The sequence below is a fragment of the Phoca vitulina genome, unplaced genomic scaffold, assembly GCF_004348235.1.
Source record: "Phoca vitulina isolate PV1807 unplaced genomic scaffold, GSC_HSeal_1.0 scaffold9, whole genome shotgun sequence".
Taxonomy (NCBI): domain Eukaryota; kingdom Metazoa; phylum Chordata; class Mammalia; order Carnivora; family Phocidae; genus Phoca; species Phoca vitulina.
The window spans coordinates 15,602,982-15,623,102 of record NW_022589712.1 but is presented as its reverse complement, the minus strand read 5'-3'; the positions used below and the strand labels follow the sequence as shown (position 1 = coordinate 15,623,102).

The window sequence follows — 20,121 nt, the reverse complement described above, 5'->3', positions numbered from 1 at the left end:
TCCCCAAGGTCACTGAGAGGCCAGCTGACAGAGGCACACTGAACTTCAGATGGTTCTTGCGGCTTGTGTCAGTAGCAAAGCAAGGAAGTAAGGAGCTGACTTGCCAAAAAAAGAAAAGTTCAGAGAAAACCAGTTTGTTCTGATTGAGAAAAGCAGATAACTAAAGAATCCTCTTCTTTTAATATTGGTTTTCAATTTATAAACTTAAACATAAAAGTATGTTGCTTTATTCCTAATCATTTCTACAGTTTGCTTTTTAAAAAGTACACATTTTAATCTGAATCACAAGTATAGAATTTCTCATGTTCCCTTTTAAAGACTGCAAGCTTTTTACTCACACACACACAGAGAATTCCTGTATTTATTTTACATGTTAATAAATGAATGGAATTTTGGCTCTGGGTTTAAGAAAGTGATTTAATTTTTAGTCCTTTGTATTGTGCCATTGGACCTTAATTGTGAATATAATTTTATTCTTGGACTACATATCTTAGAGTCCAGTTCTGTTATTATATGTAAAAATACCATGTTTCCAATAACCTTACCTAGTAGGTAGAGTGAGTGGCATAATAGTAACCTTTAAAACCTCCATCAGCCTATAAAATTCATACTCAACATTTATAATATAATAATATCTCCCCCAATGGCATATAACAGTCTTAAAAGTAAATTGCATTCTAGTGAAGATAGAAAAAGAAGGACCAGATTTACCCTTCCATTTGAAACAACTAAAAAACTAGGCGACGTATTTGAGAAAATATCACACAAGACTTCAGACATCAGGCAGCAAAGGATATTGATCCCTGAGAAATGGGAAACAAACAAGATGAGTCCAACAAGTGGCCTCCACTGTTGTCTAGAGAAGAGACTCCATGCTGCTGCGTAGCAAGAGGAAACCCAGAAGGCTTCAGCTGTCTCACGGAGTTGAAGGCATGGAGCTGGGGGTCCAAAGCATCTGGAGTTTGCAGGGCAGATGGCAGAGACACAGAGAGAGAGAGAGAGCTCTGAAGGCCTGCTGAGGGTCGTCCTTGAGTTTTCAAGTGAACAGTTCCTGTGTGTAGAGAAAGCCAAGAAAGAATCACCCAAAAGAACGAGAGGTACCAGTGCATGGCTCCCACAGAGAGCCAGGAAGAGGTGCCTGCTTCCGGTGCTTTAACCTCATAATCAGGGGACCCTGGTTAGAATACTAAGGATCTTGCCTCAGTAGGGGAAAAGATAATCCTAGACTAGATACAGTTCTGGCCCCACCCAGCAACACTGTAAAACAAAATTCCAGAAGATAAACTTGTTTCTAAGTAACTAAATGTGTCCCAGAACTAAATATAAAAATACAAAAATATCCTGGATCCAACGAGATCAAATATCTGACAACCAGTCCAAAATTACCAGGCATGCAAACAAGTAGGAAAATACAACCTATGATGAGAAAAGTCAATCAAAATTAACCTGTAAATGACACAGATGATAGAATTAGTAGACAGGGACATTAGAACAGTTATTATGATGGTAGTCCATATGTATGTTCAAGAAACCAGAGGAAAGACTTAACATGTTAAATGGAGCCAGAAGACATAAAAATGACAAATCAGACTTCTAGAGATAAAAACTATAGTGTTTGAGGTGAAAAAAATATTCTAATTAATAACAGATTAGATATTGCAGAAGAAAAGATTAGTCAACTTGAAGACATAACAGTAGAAACTACCTAAAATGAGACAAAAAAGGCTAAAAAAAGTGAAAAGAGCATCAGTGAACTTTGGGACAATTTCAGGTGATGGGAAATACATATGATTAGAGTCCCACAGGAGAAAAAGAAGAGGAATGAAAATATTTTAAGAAATAATGGCCAAGGGACGCCTGGGTGGCTTAGTCGTTAAGCATCTGCCTTCGGCTCAGGTCATGATCCCAGGGTCCTGGGATCGAGCCCCGCATCAGGCTCCCTGCTCCACGGGAAGCCTGCTTCTCCCTCTCCCACTCCCCCTGCTTGTGTTCCCTCTCTCGCTGTGTGTCTCTGTCAAATAAATAAATAAAATCTTAAAAAATAATAATAATAATGGCCAAAATTTTCCTAATTTGACACAAACTATAAACCCACAGATCTGAGATGCTGAGCAAACCCCAAATACAAGAAATATGTAGAATATTACACCAAGGCACATCTTAATCAAGTCCCTTAAGGGGGTCAGAAGGTACAAATTTCCAGTTATAAAAAGGTAATGTCAAAGGATGTAGTGTACAGCATGATGACTATAATTAATACTGTATTGCACATTTGAACATTGAGAAGAGAGTAGGTCTTAAAAGTTCTCATCACAAGAAAAAATGTTTTGTAACTATTCATGGTGACAGATGTTAACTAGACTCTGTGGTGATCATTTCTCAATATATACAAATATCAAGCCATTATGATGTACACCTGAAACTAATATAAAGTTATAGGGCAATTATACCTCAATAAAAAATATTTTTAATATAAAAAATTGCTTAGGGCCAATGATAAAGAGAAAATCATAAAAATAAGCAAAGGATAAAAGACACATTATGTACAGAGGAAAAAAAGATAAATTGGCAGCTGGTTTCTCGTCAGAAAAAATGCAGACCAGAAGACAGTGGGGTGACATCTTTAAAGCACTGAAAGAAAATTCTCAACCTAGGTTTCCTTACCCAGTTAAAATGTCTTTCAAATACTATGGTGAAATAAGGACCATTATTAGATAAGCAAAAGCTGAAAGAATTGATCACCAGCCAACCTGAAGTATAAGAGATATTGAAAGAAGTCCTTCGGGCAGAATGAAAATTAGACCAGACAGGAACCTGGATTTACTCAAAGGGCTGAAGAGCACCAGAAATAGTAACCACATGGGTAAACATAAAGACTTCTGTTCTTAGTATTTAAGTCTCTTTGAAAGATAAATGACTGTATTAAACAAAAATAATAGAAATGTGGGGTTTATAAAATATATAGAAGCAAAATATATGACCACAATAGCACAAGGTCCCTATATGAAGTAGAGTAATATCACTCGATGGTGCACTGTGAAAAATTAAATGTGTGTAGCATAAACACTAAGGAAACCACTAAAATAATATAGCAAAGAGTTGGAGTTAATAAACCAACCAAAGAAGAAAATGAAATCATTAAAAATACTCAATCCAAAGAAGGCAGAGAAAGAGGAGACAAGGAACAAAGAGCAGATGGACAAATAGAAAAAGAATAGCAAGACAGTAGATTTAAACCCAACCATATCGATAGTCACATTAAATATAAATAGTCTAAATGACAGAGAGTTGTCAGATTGACTACAAAGGCAAGTCTCAAATATATAACAAGAAACCCACGTTAAATGTAAAGACATAAGTGGTTTAGAAAGAAAAGGGCTGGGAAAATGCTAATAGCAATCAGAAGAAAACTAGAGTGGTATCAAAACAGAACTAGAGCAAAGAACATTTCCAAGGATATTAAGGGTGGTTTCATAATTGTAAAAGGGCCATTTCATTAGCAGGACATAATAATCCTATGTGTTTGTGTCTCTAATAACAAAGCTTCAGCACACACGGAGCAAAACTGTAAGGGAAAATCGACAAAGCCACAAATATAGTGAGAGATTTTAAAACCCCTCAGAACAAATAAACAGAAAATTAATAAAGATATAGAGGACCTGGACAATACCACAGTCCAACTTGACCTAGCCGACATTAATAGAACACTCCATCTAACAACAGAATACACATTCTTTTCAAACATACACAGAATATTTGCCAAGATAGATCGTATCCCAGGCCACAAATTAAGTGTCAATAAATTTTAAAGGATTCAAATCATACTAAATAGGTTCTCTAACTACAATGGAATTAACTTAGAAATCAACACTGGAAAAAAAAAATCGACACTGAAAGACATCTGGAAAAACCCCAAATATTTGGAAACTAAATAAGCCACAGAGGGGAGAGAACATTTGCAAATCATCTATCTGATAAGGACTTGTAGCCAGAATATAGAAAGAAGTCTCAAAACCCTATAATGAGAAATCAAACAACTCCTTTAAAAAAATGAATAAAAGATTTGAATGGATACTGCTACCCAGGCAAATATATGGGTAATAAGCACAGGAAAATTAGGGAAATGCACATGAAAGCCCCAGGGAGATGCCAGTACATGGCTATCAGAATGTCTAGAATTAAAGAGACTGACTATATAGCGGAAGAAAGGGAAAACTGAATGGGAAGAAATCAGAGAGGGAGATAAACCGTAAGAGACTCTTAACTCTAGGAAACAAACTGAGGGTTCCTGTAGGGGAGGTGGGTTGGGGGGTGGGCATGAAGGAGGACACATGATGTGATGAGCACTAGGTGTTATATGCAACTGATGAATCACTGACCTCTCCATCTGAAACTAATGATGTACTATATGTTGGCTAATAGAATTTAAATTAAAAAAATTTAAAAAGACTGACCATACCAAATATGGGTGAGGATGTGGAGCAACTGGAACTCTCCTAAGCTGCTAGAAGGAATTCATGACAGCACTACCCTTTAGAAAATAAGTCGATAGTTTATTAAAGTAAAAAAAAAAAAATAAAGTTAAATGTACCTACCATATGACCAAAAAAAAAAATCCTTTCCTAATTATTTACTCAAAAGAAATGAAACCTATAAAGACCCATATAAAGATCTGTATATAAATGCTTATAGCAGCCTGTTTTGCAAATAGTATACCGTAAACTTTACCCTTGAACATGTGCAGCTTATTGTATGCCAAGTTACTAAATAATGCAGTTTTTAAAATAAAGTTGCGGTGGGTCGCCTGGGTGGCTCAGTCAGTTAAGCATCCAACTCTTGATTCCGGCTCAGGTCATGATCTCTGGGTCGTGGGATCGAGCCCTTCGTAGGGCTCCGTGCTGAGCATGGAGGCTGCTTGAGATTCTCTGTCTCCCTCTCCCTCTGCCCCTCACTATCTGCCCCCCACGCACACGTGCACACACACTCTCTCTCTAATAAATAATAATAAAATAAAAGTTGCAGTAAGTAGAAAAACAAGAGAAAAGGTGTTTAAAAGAGGAAGATACAGGTGTTGATTTTCTATTTTCTATGCTGTGTAACAAATTCCCACAAATTTACCAACTGAAAATAATACACATTTGTTATGTCACGGTTGTGGATCAGGAGTCCAAGTACAGATTAGCGAAGTTTTCTCCTTCAGGCTGCAGTAATGGCTTCAGCTGGGCCTGTGGTCTCATCTGAGGCTGGCGCTCCTCTCACAGCGTTGTTGGCAGATTGGAGCTCCTTGCAGTTGTAGGACTGAAGGCCCAGCTTTTCGATGGCCATCAGCTGGAGGCTACATGTGGTTTTTGTGGCCTTCTCAGCCCATTCATAACGTGGTACTCACTGAAAGCCAGCAGGCGGGACAGGTGAAGCGCTATCCCGTCACCTCCACCATATTCTGTTGGTTAAGGGCGAGCGACAGGTCTCAGCATGAAGAAGCAGTTCCTAGAAGTCACCTGAGGGTGTATCTACCACAAGGTGGGTTCCGCAAATGGAAACAGACAATAGAAAGGACTAGCAGGGAATCCCCAGGGTCGTGGCAAAGAGAGACCCCACACACACACGGTGGTTTCGTTGGGCTGCAGGAAAGGCCACAGAGGGCACTGGCAGGCTGCAGGGGGGCTCATGTCATGCTTGGCCACAGGACGCGGGCCTGGAGTGCCGTCCCAGGGTTCTGGTGCATGAGTGATGGGCACGCTGCAAGCTGAGCTCATGACCACGCAAGACCGTTTCTAACTCTAGGAGAGGCGGGAGCTGCACCAGAATGGCAGCATGTTCAGAATACGTGTGGTGGTCTCACTCCGGGTCATATTTATAGCCCAGTAAATCCTGACCTCACCGGAGGTAATGATAGGTGTGCCTTTGAGAGAGGGAAAGAGGAGGGGAGGGGAGCGCGAGTGGTAGGATGTCAGAACTAAGTCCTCATCTTCGGTCGGAGAAAGCCAACAGATAATAACTGACGTTGCAAAATCCAGAGCAGCGAACAGGAAAAAGCAAAACTGGGAGTGGGGAGAGGCTTCCTCTGTGGAGTGGGAAGGCCGTTGGAGGGCCGGCGGGCAGCGGCAGACAGGGAACTGTCCCCTCGTACAGGGCGCCTTGAGGAGCCATGTGACCTTTGAAGCCATGTACATGATTCACTTTGATAAAAATTAAATTTAAACGAAGAGCATCTGCCATCCATCGTGCTCTGTTAGCTTGTTGCCTTGTTTTGAATGTATTCATTCTCTGTGTGAGAAACAGAAGGGGGAGGGCCGGGAATGGTGAATGATGCGGGTAAGTTGTCCACAGTGTTCTATTTCTTCCAGGGCGTTAACCCAGAGGAAGCAGGTCTGGGCAGCTGCTGTGCCCCCAAGTGTTAGAGGCCCCGGGGATCAGGGGTGAAGAGGGAGGGGAGAAATCCAGGAGGGGCGGCTGGCTGCACCCACACACCCACAGTCCTGTAATTATCGTCTGGCCCTGCCATGAGAAAAAAGGTTCCGTTCAGAGAAGCCTTGGCGAGGAGCGGAGTTAGGACTCTTTCAGTCCAGGCATCGGGGAAAGTGACAGAAGAAAAACATGTTCTGTTGACCTGCAGGAAAGGGTGTCGAGGGAAGGAATTACCCGCATAAGGACGGTGTGTCCGCTCGCTTGGGCCACCACCACAAAGTACGACGGACCGGGGCGGGGTGGAGCAGCAGGGGTTATTTCCTCACAGCTCTGGAGGCCAGAAGTCCAAGACCGAGGTGTCTGAAGGGTTGGCTTCTCCTGAGGCCCCTCTCCTTGGCTTCCGGGTAGCCTCGTCCTCACAGAGCCTTCCCTATGTGTGCATGCGTCTGGTGGCTCTTCCTCTTACAGGGACACCAGTCCTATCGGATCGGGGCCCAGCTCTTAGGACCTCATTTACTCAAAGCCCTGGCTCCATCTCGTCCTGTTGGAGCGGAGGACTTCACCACTTGGGGGGGGGGGGGCATAATTCAGTCCATCATGTGCCTTACGGAGACCGCGTCTGAGGTCCTGGGCCCTCCCCAGCATCTGATCTGAACCCCCTTACAAAAAACATTGCAGAACAAAGTAGAACTCTAGTATTTAAAATAGTTAAATTAGGTGGCATGGTAGAGCCTTGGAGGAGGCAGCTCCCACCGCTCTCCTCCTCCGGGCAGGCTCCCTGGACCACCGCTCTGCCTCGGTCCCAAGAGCAGCATAAAGGAGACATTAAAGAAATGGGTACCATTTCCCTCCATCTTGGCGTGTGTTCCTGCTGCAGGAGCTTCTTATCCCTGGGGAGGAGCTCCGCAGGGGTCGGAGGGGCCAGGCTGGGCGAAGACGAAAGGGAAAGAGTAAATGATGGGGCAGCTCTGTTGCTGTAACAAGCACCTTGGGGAGAAAGAGCAGATCAGCTAAGTAAAAGCAGTTTTCATCCCCCACTCCTGCCTTCCTCCTTCCGGTTCTCCCCTTCCCCTGCCTCTTCTCTCCCCTTTAAGTAGGTTACAGAATAATGATTTAATTGCCATTAGGACCTTGGGATGAAATCCATGCCCAGAACATCTCAGTTAATTTTCAGATGACGAGCTTCCCAGAAACCAGAATTTGATTACTTAATATCAAGTTTCCAAACGGTGAAGCATTATTCAGTTGGTTTGTTTTGCCAGCGCTGCTGGGGGTGCTTGCAGCTTGCCACTTGTCCGGCAGCTGGCTGATGACCGAACATGCCCCTGCCCCCCCACACACACACAGGGGTCTTCATCTCCTCCCCACTCAGCCCAGGTTAGAGCCACGCCTGCTTTCCGGTCATCATCACGCTTCTAGAGGCTTCTCCTTGGAAAAGATCTGTCCTCAGTAAGAGCAGTCCCTGTTTGCTTGAGTACTTTAGGGCTGGACTTTTGTGGGGTTAGCTTCAGATTTGATTATCGTAAGTAGGAAGACCAGAAAGCCTGGCTTTTAAAATTGTTTGTAGGGCCAGAAAAGTTGGGGAGAATCTCACCAGACCACCGAACATTTTTTTCTTAGAAAAGAAATCTGTAATTCATCCTAGATCAGAATTGTTTTCAAATTTCCTTTTCCCGTGTCTACCATAAATAACTTACAACACACTCCCTTCAAGACACAGTTACGGTTGTCCATTCTGTAATAAAATGATAGTAGCATCAATTGTGGGTGAAGCACTAAACTAGGATCCTTTCTTTACCTCGTTTGAGTTTTGAAATAGACCCTGTAATGTAGATATTTTGATACTCAGACTGTATTTCCAGGTAAGGAACCAAGGCTCAGCGAACTAACTCACTCAAGGACACACAAGTCCTACAGGCGTGGAGCCTGTCCCACCACAGCTTGGTCCTCAGTGGGTTACTGCCGCCCCACCCCCACACGTCCCCTGAGAGCCTTTGCACTGGTGATTCCTGTCCTCATGGGCCCCAGGGAAGGCCACACGACTGCCTAGAGCCCGTTGCTGCATCTGTGTAAGTGTGGCTTTCATGGATCTTTTTGGTAATGAATAAAAACAAAGGCCTGTAAGTGACAGAGAAACCAACTGGTTGGTCCAAGGTTAGCATTGTTTTAGATTTGTCTATTTTAGATTTTGCCGTCCCTCTAAAATTAGTTACCAGAACAAATTCCAAACATAGTTATGAAATAGTTTCCCTGAAATTTTTAAGTAAAAAATTGATGTGGCTCTTCATTTATTTCAGTGGATTATGGTATTTACACGTGTCAGAGGGGAGTAAATAATCCATGTCTCACAGAGGATCTTTAAAGAGTAGCAAGCCTGTTATTTTTAAGAAAAAAACTCTTGGTGTTGTTGTATGTGTATCATTTTGGAGATTTTTTTTTTTTTAACAGTCATAAGGTATTTACTCACTGCTAACTGCTCTGACTAGATTTTTAAGATGTAATTTGGAAAGATACGACCCCAAGCACAAGCCATGTAACATGTCCTTAAATAAATGTTACAGTTTAGAAGGAATCCAGGCTAAAGTTGTAAAGTAGCTGAGTTTACTTTACAAATCCATGTAAATTTATTTACCTGAATGCCGTAGCTGAGAAGTCAGTAGCTTGATAAGACGGGTCAATATCCAGCCGTGGGGAGACCCTCCCGCCCTCTGGGGCTCCGGCACACTTAACTGCCACCCAGGGGCAGTGAACTCAATGCCATGACAGTGGGGGCGTAGTGCTCCGTGGTTATGGGTAGGGCCGGCTCTCGGGAGTCACACTGCATTTGAATTCCAGCTCCATCAGGTCTGGGCTCTGTGATTTGAGGCACGTGATCATGCGTTTCCACGTCTTGTTTTCCTTATGTGCAAAGTGGGGATAATAGCAGCAGGGTAACACTGGCCTTGGAGGGTTGTAGGAAGTACTGGGATACAGTGCGTGTTAAGTGCTGATAGGTATATGGCACTAGAGGTGTTACCATTGGAGTTGCCAGGGCACCAAGTTATTAATTTGAAATTGATAAATAAAAGAAAGAAATCCAGAAAAAAAAAAAAAAAAAAGAAGAAGAAGACATTCTTACTTGCTTGGATGTCTTGGGGTATGAGTCTTTGGCCTAGAGCTGCCCACACAGCAGGAAGCCTGAGGATGAGGCCAACACCCAGAGGACAGCAGAGAGAAACCTGGGGGCTGCAGGACCCAGCCGAGCCTTCAGTGTGCCGCCCCTGAGCTTCCAGGCACGGGGACTGGAAGGACGTTGTCTTCCTGAGCAAGCCAACGTGAGGGCGTTCCCGATAACCACAGATAAAAGCGGACTAAGGAGTACCATCCCTACAATCAGAACAAATAAAGGAAAAAATTCTGGAGTGGGGGGAGACTTCTCAAAGTCTTTCAACTCCAAACTGTTAGTCCTTTATAAAACATGTGAATTTTTTAGCTGATGCTTGAGGCACTGCAAAAAAGTTGCAAAATTTCTTCATTTCCTTTGTGTACGTCTGGTCAGTCAGACCCTGCATCACATTTATCTTTGTTTCTCTCTAAAAGGACTCCTGCCATCTCTCCTTCTCCAAAAGGCAGGCCCGTGGACCTCACGCATTGAATGTGTTAGTGACAACTCTTGACTCACACACGCCGGCAAGCATTCCCTTGTTTAGGGGGAGTTTTACCAGTTATCTCTTTTCAATGTTAATCTCCCTGAAAATCAGATTTCAGAATTGTCCACGTGGAATTATCCGATTTCTGTACAAAATGATCGAAGTATACGTTATACAGACACGTGGCTTGAATAGGAAGAGAAACTTACCCAGGAGTTGACAAATTGTTTACAGGGCTTCCGTCTGGGAAGCGTATAAGGACAGGAGGACTCTGCCTTTTACTTCTACTGTTTTTTACTTTTATGTTTAAAATATTTTTTTAAGTAGATTTTTATAAATGGAAAGAAAAGTTAGTTAGGGACTAGCTTCCTACCACTAAAAGAAAATGATAATCATCCCTCACAGAAGATGAGAAGAGTAACTGTGCTTACTCATTTTTTCATTCAAGGCCATTGACATAAATCAGAATAATCTCAGCTGTGTAATACTGACACGATATGTGAGCACAATATGGTAATGTTTATAATAATCGAACAGGACTTAGTCTTAGAAAGTCGTAAGTTAAGAATTTATTACATAAATTCTTGTTATATAAAAATCATAGAATGAAAAAAAAATTTTTTTAACCAAAAAAGTAAGGTGACTTGGTCCAAATAGCCCAGTGGACTGCTTTATTGGTCTGTCCATCTGGAAGCGGGGACCAGGTCCTGGTCACCTTCGTGTCCCCATAGTGAGCCCTCAGCAAAGGTTGCTGAGTTGAATGAAACATCACCGCGTCCCTTCACACAGGAACAGGACCTCATCAGCCACCAGGAAAGATAAGGGCACTCCAACAGGACACACCCCCATGCTCTCAAGAGTATCGCTAGCCAGTAACCAGAGATCGCCTTTGGAATGTGGTCACAAGCTGTGCAGGTGAATGTTACCTAACTGCCCAGGAAGAAATCCCAGAACATCCCTCTCTGCTAAGTCAGGCAAATGGAAATTCAAGTGGTAGCAGCAATATCTGTTTTTATTAGAATGATTTTTCATATCCTTCTCTTTCAGTCATTGGACATCTATACTTGGCCATTTTTCCTTACACATCATCTTAGAGTAGCTTATTTCGTATTCAAAGAAGAAGGGAAGAAACAAAGAAAAAGCCCCATCCTCAAGAAAGTTTCTTTTTTTTTCTTCCACTTTCCTGAACTTTATTAAAGAAAAACCAGTGATGGTAAATCTCGAGAACATAGTCAATTTTCTAGGATTCTTCCCTTGAAAATGTGACATTCGATTTCCAAACACATGCCAGAGCGTACATGGTTCCCAATTGTATTAAGTAGATGAGAAGCTGAAATCCTAAAATGTTCATCTTCCAACTTTCCCCAGTCTGTGGTCTTTGGATCAGCAATAAGTGCCTGAACAGCTACTATGGCTTCATGAATTTTTGTCCGTGGCTCTCTGAGCTCTTCTATGTGCAGCAATCGCAGAATTTGAGCAGCTTCATTAAGAACTGCATCTCCCGTGTCAAAACCAAGAATATGTTTGTCTAAAGCAACAGGCAAGCCCTCTTTCGTTTGATTTGCTTTAACAACTGCATCCTGGCTCAGGCGCTCCCGGACCAAAATGCAAATTGCCTTAAGCATTACCAGGTAATCATCATGACGCTGCATCTGAAGAAGGTCGGCCAAAGCCATTACACCAGCCTTAAAATCGGGATTATTTACATCCAAGTTGATCAATGGCTCTGCATTTTTAGCTGCATTGTCAGCATTTTTTGTATTACCAGGTACCAAGTCCTTGTATTTTTCAGCATTATCTCCATGTTCAAGTCTAACAGCTAAACCAAGAAGCCAGTCAATTGCTTCTTGTCAATCTTGAATCTTGAAAGGACAGTTAACATCTTTGAGATACTTTTCAAAGAACTTGGGCCAGTCACTGCTGTGGATGTTTCTTAAATTACCTCTGTCTTCAGTCTTGTAGTGTCTGATTTTCTGGTCCTCAAGCCAAACAATAAAGTTTCTAAATTCTCTTTCATCTTTGCAGTTGAAGCCAGCCGGGTTGTGGTAGTCGAGGGCCGTCAGCTTGTGTTGACCATGGTCCCCGCGTCTCGCTCTGGTCCCCCGGGCTTCGGCCGGGAGAGGACAGACAAGAAGAAAGTTTCTTCTTGTTTGTTTCCTAATTCACTAATTATCCTAATTTCCTAATTATCCTCCATTTTTACTCATCTATTTTAAAAAGTATTTATTGAGGCCTAATATTGCTAGGCACTGTATTTAAGCTTGATCTTAGCCAAAAGGTTGAGAAGCAGTGGACACTATAGTTCTAACTCAGAAAATACTTTCGCTTAATGAGGAACGTACATTTTTGAGTTATTATTTCATAAGAATCTTTTTATTTAAGTTATATCATAATGTAGTTAACCATTGCAGTCTTTTTCAATTCTTACATTTTTGAACCAAGATGATATATATCAACTGTGCTCTATCATCTCTTGGAGGGAGGGAGGAAGTGTGCAGAAGGGAGTCCACCTCGGATCATGAGCTACAAGAATAAAATAGTGCATAAAAGTACTTGTTTCTGAACCAAAATAAAACTGGGTGATTTATTCAGTATGAAAAGTAGTAGATTGAAGGAGAAGTCAAAAAATTACACAAATACAACAAAACTACAATGATATGTTGGCTAAGTAGAAATTATGATTCCATCACTTTAAGAAACAGAAGTTTTAGTAATTTTTCTACTCATGCTGAGAATATTCTTTTACTTACAATGACTACTTTGAAGTATATGAATATTTTCTCTTGAACTAGGTTTAATATATGTTTATATCATAGAACTCATCGTTTCTCCAAAATAAGCTTAACCAGAAATCAGTAAAGATTTGGAAGATTCATTGTAGTTAAAATGGGGGTCATGAAGGGCAAAAGCCCATGTTTTTCAGCCTTTGTGAAAGAATCCATTAATGCAGCGTGACAAGTAAGTACAGTTTAGTGGCTCCCCTGTTATTTTAAGCAGGGGGCCTTCTTAGAGGACATACAAATAAAGTCAACACAGATCACCTCTGACCCCAGGCGTGGGGCCAGAGGTCAACTCCCAAGGGCTGTCCAAAGTCTTTCTTCCCCATAGTGCAGTTCTGACTCTTGTCTGGGGCCACAATCCCTTGATAACAGAATTTTTTATTGGAGAGAATTTGATGTGAGTGTATTAGGTCTTGCTACCATAATTCCATATTGTGTCTGCTCAGCAGGAGAACTTTTATTTTAAAAGGAGATTTACTGGGGGATGGCTCTCTGTCCACGGGGCAGGGAGTCCCTTGGCTCTTCAGACTCTGTGTGCTTTCCCGTCTGCTGTTGCCGGTCCTGACTCTTGGAAGTGACGATTGCATAATTGGAGAGGAACGTGGGAGTCTTCTGACTGAACTACTTTTCCCCCATTTGAGAGAAATGGGTTGAAAATAGAGGAAACACATTTCACACCTCCCAGCATTTAATATCTTGGCTCCTTTTAGTTCCCAGTTTTGCTCCGAAGGCATCGGAATGACCAAAAGATGCATGCTCGGCTCTGCTGCAGCCAGTAGACCGGCTCCTGGATCGACACGAACCACACTCTCCCTTTGTCAGCCTCCGTCCTGCCTCAGCTAAAAAAGTTAATGATGAAGCGTTGAATTTTCACGTCGGTAAAACTAGCATAAACGAGCAGGCAGGGGAGTGGTGTTCTCTATAGTAGAAGCTGCCACCGTGGCTTTGGTCGGATGGGCCGAGATGCACAGGGTTCTTCCTGGGCCTTCTCACCGTGTGTGGAGGCAGGCCTGCCTCCCACCGAAGTCGGCTCTGGGGCCCATAGCGTGGCGGCCCCCAAAGCAGCAAAGTCTGGGTAACGTTCTTCCAACTAAATGTGCCTTCGACCCCCAGAGCTGATTCAAGGAATGGGGCAACATGGCTGTGGCTGAATGTGATCAGACATTTCTTCTACTACAAGATGCTGCTTCCTTTTCCCAAATCCACGCCCCCCCCCCACACACACACATTATGAAAGCATCGCCACATGCCCACGTCAGAATGTAGTCAGGCAGGGAAACTGCTGTAAAGTACCGCTGTGGGTTATACACAGGCAACTGGTGAAGAAATGGCAGCAGTTGCCACCAATGGCCTTGTGTTTGGGGTCCCAGGGCCAGAAGAGTAAGCGTGGGCTTCTTTCTGGGGTCCCTCGGTTATGTGCAGCCACTGTAGTAACCAGAGAAAAATGTCGCTGCTCTGCTAGGAACATAACTTAACAGGGCTAAGTAGCCGTCCACATAAGTGAAGTCTGAAAACACAGGAAGTCGTACCCCCCGCCCCCCGCACAAGCAGGCTGTGTGCCGAAACTTTATTTGCAGTTAATTGTTTGGAACGCAGAGCACGTTTTCTCCAAGACACGTTACAAATGGTAGCTATATTCCAGCAGGCCTCAGAAGCCTTTTTAGCCCATAATATACCTAAAGTACCGTCCTGTGCAATTAGCAAGACAGGACCTAGCCGTGCCTCACAGTGGGAGAGCGTACCCCGTGGCCCCCTCACCACGCTCTCGGGGTGCACGGATGTCCCCCACCTACGGCTGTCAGGGGTGCAGCGGGCTTTCCGGTCCCCTTCCTCCTCACCGCCTCTACCGGGGGAGCCCCCTTGCCAGTGCGAAAGGAGGCCTCCTCGGCCACGTTGTCCAAGCGGCGAGTCTCAAGCGGTCACATGCACACGAATCACGTGGGAATTGCTAAAATTGCAGATTCTGATTCAGCAGGCCTGAGGCAGGTTCTGAGATTTGAGATTTCAAACAGGCTGCCAGTGATACCGCTGCTCCTGGTCCACAGACCCATGTACGAGAAGAGCATCGTGGAGTGTGAGGGGGGGGCGGCGCACAGCAGAGGGGGAAATGCCAAGTCGGTGCCGAAGCAAGTGAGAGAGCTGAGCTCTGTTGCCAGGTGGGAAGAAGTGGGCAGACCGTGGAGCTGTAAGTGCTAGCTGTTTCACAGCCTCATCTCACTAGAATGTTCTCCGGCCAGGACAGGCAGGAGTTTTGCAAGACACAGCACTTAATCCTCGAAGAAGAGCGAAGCTAAGCACAGTGCCAGGTGTCTTTCTTCCACACGACTGCATGCAACATTGCTTTACAAGCATCCTTTTTGTGCAAAGTGCAATATTAAAGCATAGTAGGAAATACTAAAATAATCAATAAAGAGTAGATCATCCAGGAGCCTCACAATGTAGGTCCTAGACCGTGTTTTAATGTGTGAGTCACTGGGGGAATCAGCAGTTTTCCCCAGGACACCAAGGGTTTCTGGTGCAAGTGGGCAGAGACGCACTTTGATAAACTGATCTGCACACACTGCAGCAAAGCAGTGAGGAGTGGGGGCCTGGTTTTAATCAGGTCTCCCCCACCGACTTGCTGGATGTCCTTGAGCACATGCCTTTGTGCCTGAATGCGCTCTGTGCTATCCAGAAAGTGGGGCTGAAATTAGTACCCACCTCTCAGGGTGGCGGGGGACTTAATTAAGTTATCCGTGTAAAACCCATAACCCCCAGAGTGCCCCAGCGGTCGTGGTGGTGGTTCAATGAGTCCTTTGAGGTTATAGGCCTGGAGTCCAATTTCCCATTTTGCTACTTATTACCTGTGTGACCTCGGGCAAGTGGCTTAACCTCCGTAAACCTCCGTGTCCTTCCTCGTAGCATGGAGATAATAAAAGTACCTACCTCACAGGGTTGTCGGGAGGGTCAAAAAAGGGAAACTTGGCACAGCATCTGGTGCATAGTAAGCGGTCAGCAAACATCAGTTACTGTTCTTACGGCAGGGCAGAGCAGCTGGTCCCAAACTGTCCTCCGAGAGCTGTAGATTTTACAAAAACGTGTCTTGGGGGTGAGGAGAAGGCTATTGTCCACTTAACCCACCCCCGCTGGCCCCTTCAAGCAAAGGGGCTCAACTTTTTTAAAGCTGTCATTTAGAAAGAAAGCGTTTGAAAATCAGTCTCGGAGCTATGATGTGCTGTGGGGCCGTGGGGGGAGGTAAGTGGTCTCCATTTTCAGGAAGCTGACATCTGCCTTTTCTATTTGATTTCCTAAACAAAGATTGAAATAGCAGATGGTGAATTTAGAGAGCTACAGGTATATAGGACCTAAAGTTACGGGAGGCTGAATTGAATTGTCTGGTCATTAGATGTACCGTGTTCGGAGTGATCGCTTGGCAGCATCTGCTAATGGCTCATGTTCTGTTTTCTCCTCTAGATGAGCACCATGCCGGGACTGCCCACCCGGCCCTGCTTCTATGATATAGATCTTGATACAGAAACAGAGCAAGTTAAAGGCTTATTCTAAATGAACCCAACTTCCACAGGACCCAAGTCAGGTAGGCTACTGTGCTTTCTACTGGTTTTTTTCTCCCCCCGCCTTCCCTGCCAAATGTTTTTTAGTTTTATTTTGTTTTGGTTTTCTAATATGTACTACAAAATATGGTCTGATAAGTAATTTCCTGACTTGGTTACTGTGAATTCCTACCTAATAAGGGCCTGTGGCTTGGGCCACTCCTAGACGTGGATATACAGTTAGATGGGCTCCTGTCCAGTGAAAGTCAAATCATGTCCCCTCTGAGTATAGATTTGTTTAAGGCATCTCTTGCCACAAAAAAGGAACCCTGTGGGGGCTCTTTCCCCTGCTTGGCCCTGCCTCTCCTTCCGTAGCTGGCACGAGTCGCTCTGCCATCCCTGTCCCACGTCATGCTGGCATCAACCCAGCGAGGTGAGCAGTTTTATTTCGGCACCACGAAAACTCTGGCCCAGGAAGGCCAGCAGCGTGCTCAAGTCGCACAGCTAATCAACACAGATGCCGAGGCTCCACCAGGACCTGCTCACTCTCTCTCACCCCATCCTTGATGCCCAAACCAAAGGATGCCCTTTGCATCTCAGTCACAGAGTAAGTGAACTTTGGCCCGTTCTAGAAGATGGTAACCAGTTATTTGAGCAGACCTATAATTTGGGGATCACCGGGTGATTTTTTTTTTTTTTTTTGTATAACAAAAGATACTTATTTGGGTATTAAAAGCTATGACTTTGTCCAAGCTCTTTTTCGTCCAAGTATAATAGGGCTATCTCTCGCTGAACTCTCTCATCGAATGTCATTTTCCCTTCCCACTCATTCATCCAGGGCTCCTTTCTGCTTCGTGAACTGCCCAATCCCATTTCTAGGCTTGCTGGGCAGTCGTTCAAAACCCATCACTTGACCCTTGCATGCACAACTGAAAATGGATCCGGTGTTGCAGGAGAAAACCACTATACAAAGCAAACGTTCCTTCTCCGGAACTCCTCAATGTATTTTTTGCTGTTTTTTGTTGTTGTTGTTGTTGTTGCTGTTTTTTAAGATTTTATTTATTTATATGAGAGAGAGAGCAAGACAGCACAAGCAGGGGGAGCGGCAGGCAGAGGGAGAAGCAGGCTCCCCGCTGAGCAAGGAGCCCAATGCGGGACTCGATCCCAGGACCCGAGGATCATGACCTGAGAAATTAACCGACTGAGCCACCCAGGCCCCCCCTGGACTCCTCAGTATAATGACCCCACAAACAGTCTGTGTCCTGTGCCCTCACGCATACGGCAGTCAGGGACCACCTCTACTAACAGCCAAAGGTCTGTGGTTATTAAAAGTACAAAATATAAAAATGTGAACATTCGGATGACAGTCAACTTAGACAAATTTGGGCATCGGAAGAGGAGATGTCCCATAGCGGTCAGACTCCAGATAGTTCCGTGCGCTCGGCTGCAGTGGGCTTTGGGGCACCTGCTGCCGACGCCTACCACGTGGGAGACTGCACTTGCTGATGTCTGTTTCTCTCCTTTCCTGCTCACCTCACCCTCTAGGAAATCGCATGAGACTTAATATGAACAGGAGATGCCAAGAAGTCACCAGAGTTCTTGCTCCTTTCCAGGGCTCCCCTGTGGTGCTTTCACTGTTGTCAGAAAAAGGGCCTGATTCATTCTTCTGGACGGCACCAAACAGAGCTAATTAGAATAAGTTGTTTGTCCCAGTGGAACGGGCCCTGCCACATTACTCTTCAGTCTTTGGTTCTGATTTTTTCCCCTCCCCTTTTGGTATCTCATCCTGAACCTTTATCATACTTCTGAGTCTCAGCGGGTTTCAAGTGGACACAATAAAGTCTGGCGGATTTCCTGAAGAATTCAGATACTCCCTTCATCCCCATGTGCAGTTAGGCTGAGTACAGCATCAGACTGACTCTAGTCCTGCTCTAGATGTTAGGTATTTACCAAAAAAGGTTTTTCTTGAAGCTCATTTCTTCCTTGAACAACTGCCTTTAGAGCAGAAATGTTCGATGATATTTAATAATCATAAATTCATCTCGAGTGTGGTTGCTGCCCAGCACTTCTATTGGCAGGGTTTGTCATCCCCAGTTTATAAACCACAAGGTTTCGGGGCTCCCAAGGGGAGCACCTGGGCTCTGTGCTTTGGGTCTTTTTTTTTTTTTTTTTAATTTAAATTTTAGTTAGTGAACATACAATGCAATATTGGTTTCTGGAATAGAATTCAGTGATTCATCACTTACATATAACACTCAGTGCTCATTGAAACTATCTTTCCAAGGAACCGCTCAAAAAGTGTTGATCACCATTATGCTCCAAGAAAAAGGTCAGTGAGTGCATCATCCCGAGCCATCCTTGGAGTACACAGTTGGAAGCCCAAGCCACTTAAATAAAAGCTGCTGGGGACTAGATCATCCATCCTGTCTTTACCATCTCATTGACATCTGTCTAACTAAAATAGAATATTTGGAAGCTTAATAGGTGGGAAGTTCTTAACTCTTTGTGGGGACGCCTGAGTGGCTCAGTCAGTTAGCATCCAACTGGATTTCGGCTCAGGTTATGATCTCAGGGTCCTGAGATCGAGCCCCAAGTTGGGCTTCGCCCTGGGTATGGAGCCTGATTAAGATTCTCCCTCCCTTGGGTGCCTGGGTGGTTCAGTCGTTAAGCATCTGCCTTCGGCTCAGGTCATGATCCCAGGGTCCTGGGATCGAGCCCTGCATCGGGCTTCCTGCTCTGCGGGAAGCCTGCTTCTCCCTCTCCCACTCCCCCTGCTTGTGTTCCCTCTCTCGCTGTGTCTCTCTCTGTCAAATAAATAAATAAAATCTTAAAAAAAAAAAAAAAAGATTCTCCCTCCCTCTGTCCCTGCTCCAGCTCACACACTGTCTCTCTCTCTCTCTCTCTCGCTCCTCCCCCACCCCCCAAAAAAAGAAGAAGAAAAGAAACTTGTCTGGGCACTCTTTGATTACTTATCAGTCCCATACCAAGATAGAATGTTTCATATATTCTGTCTTCATAAAATTCTGAAACTGGTTTTGGTTTTCTGAATAACGGGATAACACTGAACAGCTGATTCCGTTTTAAATTCTCACCGTAGCTATTGCCTTTCCAATTCGTAAAATCTATATTCAGACTTTCTGTACTTCTGCCAACACTCTGCCTTTTCTTAAAACATGGAACCACCTACTCTAAGCCCCTTTAAACACAAAACCACTGGATACTGAGGTCACGTGGCTAATCAGCTGGTCTTCCACCACGCATCTCAAGTTTGGAAGGTCTTTCCAGACTTGCCCTCCTTGGGTTATTTCCAGTCCACGGAGCACCACCCCCCCCCTTCCTCCACAGGAGTCACTGAACCTCAGGTAAAGGAGCAGCACCAGAGCGACTGAATGAGGCCGGCCCCCTCTCTGGGTGGGGGGTCGGGGGCTACACCAGGCAAACCTCCCTTCCTCACCTCAAAAATATTTCCTTTTTGTTAATGATGATTATGCTTGCAGTACTTGTTTTCTGTTTACTTCCCTGACTTGAGTCAGATGCAAGGGGGTATTCCAAGTTCCTGGTCCCCTGTCTTCATCCCTGTCTTCTCTTCTGAAGCTAAGCAAGCATCCTTCTGGCTCCAGACCCCTCCCTCATCTGTGGGAGGCCGACTCGCTGTATTCCAGCCAAGTGTGAACTCCTGGCCCCACAGATAAATTCTTGCATGTATAAATTCAGATTAAAGGCCCAATACCTGCCTTTACATTTCTTCTGCAGTGGTGGCCACATATTTTCTGG

At 44.2% G+C, this 20,121-nt stretch overlaps 1 protein-coding gene and 1 pseudogene across 2 annotated transcripts in view; one reads left to right on the top strand and one right to left on the bottom strand.

Annotated features, from left to right (window-relative positions):
• MTHFD1L (methylenetetrahydrofolate dehydrogenase (NADP+ dependent) 1 like) overlaps nt 1-20,121 on the top strand; it is a 182,811-nt gene that overhangs the window by 161,629 nt on the left and 1,061 nt on the right. For both annotated transcript variants that reach the window (XM_032407668.1, XM_032407667.1), the window contains one exon: nt 16,271-16,391. In XM_032407668.1, coding sequence (XP_032263559.1) covers nt 16,271-16,360 — 90 coding nt within the window. In that variant the 3' untranslated portion in view covers nt 16,361-16,391. The remainder of the gene's footprint in view (nt 1-16,270; nt 16,392-20,121) is intronic.
• Nucleotides 11,187-13,143, bottom strand: LOC116634667 (annotated as a pseudogene).